The sequence below is a fragment of the Amblyomma americanum genome, chromosome 5, assembly GCF_052857255.1.
Source record: "Amblyomma americanum isolate KBUSLIRL-KWMA chromosome 5, ASM5285725v1, whole genome shotgun sequence".
Taxonomy (NCBI): Eukaryota; Metazoa; Arthropoda; class Arachnida; order Ixodida; family Ixodidae; genus Amblyomma; species Amblyomma americanum.
Window position 1 is genome coordinate 174,190,345 of NC_135501.1, and position 5,791 is coordinate 174,196,135.

Here is a 5,791-nt window from a genome sequence, read left to right on the forward strand (position 1 = left end):
ATGAGCATGTGGAAGGCGAAGGAAAGGCTCGAGAAGAAACCTAAGTCTCAAAAATGGAACAGAAATCTAAGGCGTTCGTTAGCCAGACACACCAAGGAAATGGAAACGTATGCTATTAAACTAAACGAGCAAAATTGGTACGGCAGGTGCGACGAAATGGAAAGGGGCATGAGCCTAGCGAAGACGTGGAATATATTGAGGCATCTCCTCGACCCGGGAAAATCTAAACAGGCAGCGAGCGCTAACCAAGTGAAAGCGAGACACGCTTTCCAGGGGACGGACAAACAGCTGATGGACAGGCTCAGGGACATTTACATAGGGGACGCGACAGAAGTAGGACAGGCAGAATATGGAGGAGCGGAAAATGAAGATCTAGACGCGGACATTACGGTAGCGGAGATCAGAGCAGCTATCGCTGAGCTAAAAACTCGCTCGGCCCCTGGCCCGGATAAAATATCCAATGTCATGCTCAGGAATCTAGACGGCGACTCGATAGATGCAATTGCGCGGTACATGAACAAAGTATGGACGGAAGGTAAATTGCCAGAGGAATGGAAGCAGGCAGAGGTTGTTCTCATCCCCAAGCCGGGAAAAGAACCAAACTTGGAAACCCTAAGACCGATCTCGCTAACGTCGTGCGTGGGGAAACTCATGGAGCACGTAGTGCAAACGAGGTTAACGAGATACATGGAAGATGGAAACCTATGGCCGCACGAGATGGTGGGCTTTAGACCTAAGCTCAGCACGCAGGATGTAATGCTCAGACTCAAACATGACATTGTAGACAAGAAAGGATTAGATGCCAAGGTGATCCTAGTTCTTGACCTCACGAAGGCCTTCGACAACGTCCGACACGAGGCGGTGCTCAGAGGTCTGGAGGAGGTAAACGTGGGCAAGAGAACATACGCGTACATCAAGGACTTTCTCCAAGGGAGGTAGGCGGTGATTAAATTCCACGACGCAGAGTCGCCCAGCATAAGGCTGGGCAGCAAAGGTACCCCGCAAGGCGCCGTACTGTCCCCCTTCTTATTCAACATAGCGATGAGAGGTCTCCCGGCCATGCTGAACAAGATCCCTGATCTAAAATTCAGCATGTACGCGGACGACATAAACATGTGGATGAATAACGGAAGCGACGCGGAAATTGAGTGGAGTCTGCAAAGGGCAGCAGACGTAGTGGTGAAGTACGCGGCCGAAAGAGGCCTGGCGTGCTCACCGCCGAAGTCGGAGCTCTTCGTGTACAATAGCGACAGCAGGAACAAGAGAGACGTAGAAATTAAAGTGATGGTGGGAGGCCTGGAGGTGCCCAGGGTCGAGGAAATGAGGATCCTAGGCATGTTTATCAACAAGAAAGGCAACAACACCAATACCATAAAGAAATTAGCCACATATGCAGACCAAGTGGCAGGCATATTCAGGAGGGTAGCGGTAAAAGGGCGAGGACTAAAAGAAAGGAATCTCCTGAGAAGGTCGCAGGCGTACGTAATAAGTCGGATCCGCTACGCGACGCCGTACCTAAACATGAACAAGGCAGAAATAGAGAAGGTAGACAGAATATTGAGGAAATGCGCCAAGCGAGCTCTGGGACTCCCGACATCTACGTCAACGGAGCGGCTTGAAAAAATGGGGGTACACAACAGATGGGTTGAGCTGGCAGAGGGGGTGAGAATATCCCAATTAGAACGGCTCGGCCAGTCTGAAACGGGCAGGACAATACTCGAATGGGTAGGAATCCGGCCAGAAAGTAGCACGCACAAGATGGTAAACATCCCGGCAGGAATCAGGGCCAAGATATGCGTCCCACCTATGCCGCGGAACATGCACCCCGTGTATAACAAAGAAAGGCGAGAACATAGGGCTAAGGCCTACGAGAGGAAGCTGAAGGAGCGACCGGCAGACCAGGTGGCGTACGTAGACGTGGCGTGCGGACAGCACGGGGCGGCTGTATCCGCTGTGGTCGACGGGGCAGGAGTACCAACGGTAGCGGCTTCGAGCCGCACAAGAGATGCCAATGCGGCGGAAGAGTTGGCGATAGCGCTCGCTTGCGTCGGTACCAAGGCCACGACGATTTTAAGTCACTGGTGGTTATCACAAGTGCGATGACGTCAGCAGTTCTTGATGGCGCGGGTTTTCAAAATTTTCGGTTAAGGAATCGTATATTCGAATATTGATTCGCCGAGCGAATCAAATGGTGCACGTTCAGAACTATTTGAAATGAACCGAATGCGCTCTGTAGTTCTCTAACAGTTTTAGCATAAATGGCTTTCGAATAATGTTTTCCAATAACTGAACAGCAAGAATAAGGCCTCCTTAATTAAAAAACTCCACTCCGACACTGCATATCACGCTTCCGCGATCGCTCTGCGCAATATGCGACGCGGCCCAACTCTATGGCGGCATTCATAAAGCTCATAAATGGCCTCCAAGACTGGGCGACAAAGCACCTTTATGCATGATCTCGGAGGCCGTGGCTCATACCTAGCGCTCGTCCGTGACATTCACTGGGATTAGAGATGCAAAATTTTTGAACGCCGAAAACAAATACAGAAAAAAAACAAGATTTTCCCTTAAATATTTGAGACATTCTAAAAAAAAATGCACGGAACAAGAATATGCGAGCGGTTTATTGCCAGGTACGGCTAGAATTTTAGAACGAAATTTAATATTTCATGGCGCTGTGGCGTCCCAAAGAACGCTGGTCGCTGGCGTACCAAATTTTTACTCCAAGCTGCACACCAGTCAACACGTGGAGTGTTCCACAGTGTCCCTTTAAACACAGATGGGCAGGGGCGAGGTGATTGCGTTGGCAGCGCCATCTCACGGCCAGCAATTTCATCGTTTCTCTCTACTGCTATAGTGTTCCCCAACAAGGTCCAAAATCCTTGAAGTGCAGATCAGATCATGCGCTGGTTATGCGAACACTGCAAAAACATTAATGCGAGGAAACACTTGAATATCAATGTGGCAGGAAACGAAATCGCCGAAGTGGAGAGCTTCAAGATCCTTGGCCTCACCTTCCATAAAGATGGGGGAGGTCAAGCTGCCCTCAAGGACATTCGGGCAACAAGTAAACAAGTACTAGGTCTGATTAGAAGAGTAGCTCATAAACATGGGGGATGAAAGAGAGAGATATATGCCGAATAGTGCAAGGCTTCATGATCAGCCGCCTTGCATGCTATCTACCCTACTCCGACCTCAACGCAAGAGACTTAGGATCTGTTGATACGACTATTCGAACGGTCTACAAAGCAGTTCTAGGGCTTCCCAGATACACCAAAACTGAAAAGCTACTCGAACTAGGCATATACAACACACTGGAAGAGCTGATAAAGGCGAATTAGGAAGCACAAATATTAAGGCTCTCAGCCTCCGTTGCAGGCCGTATGGTACTTTACTATATGGTATAGAGACACTAGCTGCAGGGAGATGCTGCCGTTCGCAACCACACAGCACATCAAAATCCTACCCCTCCCCAAAGCATGACAGTGGAAAGGCATGCAGCTAGGAGAGCGAACCGTGCTCAAAGAATCGAAGACCAATACAGTAGCGACCCAGCAGCAGTATATGTCGACGCGGCCACAGCAAAGGATCGAAGACCAATAATAATAAGGGAAGAGACAGTCACTTAAAGGGGCTCTGAAACACCTTCCTAGGAAAGCACATCAACTCGCTTGATCACTGCAGTGTGTTGTCATGAAAACCTGAGCCAAATAATACGCTTCTACACTCAGCAGAGGACCCGCAATCACGCGCGAAAGTTGACAAGCCCTTGCCGGCGACATTTTCATGCTCGCACCCTCCTCCGTTGCTCGCATCTACGTATACAAGTTGAGAGATGGCTACTGGTTAGACTCTCAGGACTTCAGGCAGCTACCAAGGCCACGGCCAATTAGCCGCGTAGCTCCGGCGGGCCAGGAAGCTCTCCCCTGGAGGTGGAGCCGGCGGAGGAGCGCCGGCCTTTCATCGTGCAAAATGCGACGAGAGGAGAAGGAAAAGCGCGAACACGCTGAAATTCAAATTTTGACTGCAGATAAGTCAGCTTCTATAAAGCGCATTGGAAAATTTCTTGCTGGACAGGATTCATGAAGAGGCATGCATTAACATCTGAGCCATACTGCAACTTTATTAGAGCCCCTTTCAGAGCCCCTTTAAGTAACGAAGACCGAAGAAGTAGCCATTGCCTTCGCTCTCAGAGACGACAACATAGGCGCAATGATTAGCGACTCTAAGATTGCGGTCCAAAAATTGCAACAAAGGCCTGCTTTTCTCTGCAGCCGCAGGACTAATCTAATTAAGAGTAAGCCGCGTAGAAATTATTTGGGTCCCTGCACACGAGGGAAATGCGGGAAACGAGAAGGCGAATCGATATGCCCGAGCTCTAGCAAACCGGAAGGAATCGGGGGCGTGTCTCGGAGTCCGACATCAACGAAATTTTCACTTACCGGGAAATGACCAATCAACTTCGTGAGTCGCGGAAACTACCGTGCACCTCACCCGGACATTACTAAACAGCAAGCCAGAAACCTATACGTAGAGCCCAAACTGTGACGGTCACGACCCCCATTCTTCTGTCTAAAATCACCGAACAACCCATCGATCCCAACTGCTTACATTGCGGTAGCACAGCAACAGATGAACACATCCTATGGGACTGTAAGGAAAATCCACCCCCAAAAGACCTACCGGCTCCCTCCCGAGAGGCCTGGCTTAGGCCTCTGAGGGAGCCGGACAAGAAGACGCAAGCAAAGCTTGCAGACTGGGTGGGCAAGGTCGCCATCCGCTAGGGGGCCATTAATCCCACCCCGTTGATCTTTTAGATCAATAGAGTTTCTACCATCCAATGCTATTGTTAGTTTCGTACCGCTGGTTACGCTTGACTCTCGCACCATGCTAGTCGATCCTCGGTTGAACATGACGGATTTATTAAAGCAATGCGGTACAGTAGAATACAATCTTTATTGTGCATAAAGGGAGACAAAATACATGCGTTGATGAGTCATATAATGCGAAAGCATTAGATGACTCATCAACGGATCCGGCCGGAAGGTGGCGACGTTTCGAAACTGCCGATGGGTCTAAACGGTGGGACGTCATAAAAGGCAGGAAAACGCAAAATATCAGCCAGTACTTTGGTACTAGGATTTTAATTGAATTGAAATAGATTTGAAGTAGAATTTGAATGTAATTTCAATACTTTCGCATTACTGGCACGTTAAGTGCCCCCGGTAATTTTTCTAGACAAAAAAATTCTTGCCATGGCAGGAAGACGTTCACAAAGTATTGCAGCGATAAATTTAATACGTTTCGTCCTTGTCGTTTGAAATTCGCAGTAGCGCCAGAAGTGTGCTCATCCAGAAAAAAAAATGCGGAAGTACTGAAGTACGATAATTATAAAACAGGCTCATTTTTGCATGCGTAGCCCGCAAGCAATTTTGAATGATTTCAAAAGTGCACTTGTCGTTGTGTGTTTACATACGAGTGAAAGCTTCACGACTTTTTTAGCTTTTTTTCGCCTGAACAGTAATGAGCTCTACATTCAGAAATATTTTGAAATATTCTTGCCTGTATAGCCTCAACGAGTTGTTTACCGCTGACCGTTGAAATATGCGAGATATATGCGCAATATTTGTGAATATTCCCGAATACCTTTCTTGTGCTGTCTGCTTGTTCTTGCCTCGTTAATCCGAATTCATTTAGCTCCAGCTAAATCTCAATGTCCACGACATGAAGACTACTGAAAGTTTATTCGAATTATGCGTAGGTCGATTAAACGAAACCTTGGTAATAGAGC

General features: G+C 48.2%; 1 protein-coding gene across 1 annotated transcript in view; it reads left to right on the plus strand.

Moving 5' to 3' along the window:
- The first annotated feature begins 1,041 nt into the window (after positions 1-1,041).
- Positions 1,042-5,791, plus strand: part of LOC144134368 (uncharacterized) — an 18,726-nt gene continuing 13,976 nt past the window's right edge. The window contains exons 1-2 of the mRNA XM_077667291.1: positions 1,042-1,333; positions 2,969-3,067. Coding sequence (XP_077523417.1) covers positions 1,042-1,333; positions 2,969-3,067 — 391 coding nt within the window. The remainder of the gene's footprint in view (positions 1,334-2,968; positions 3,068-5,791) is intronic.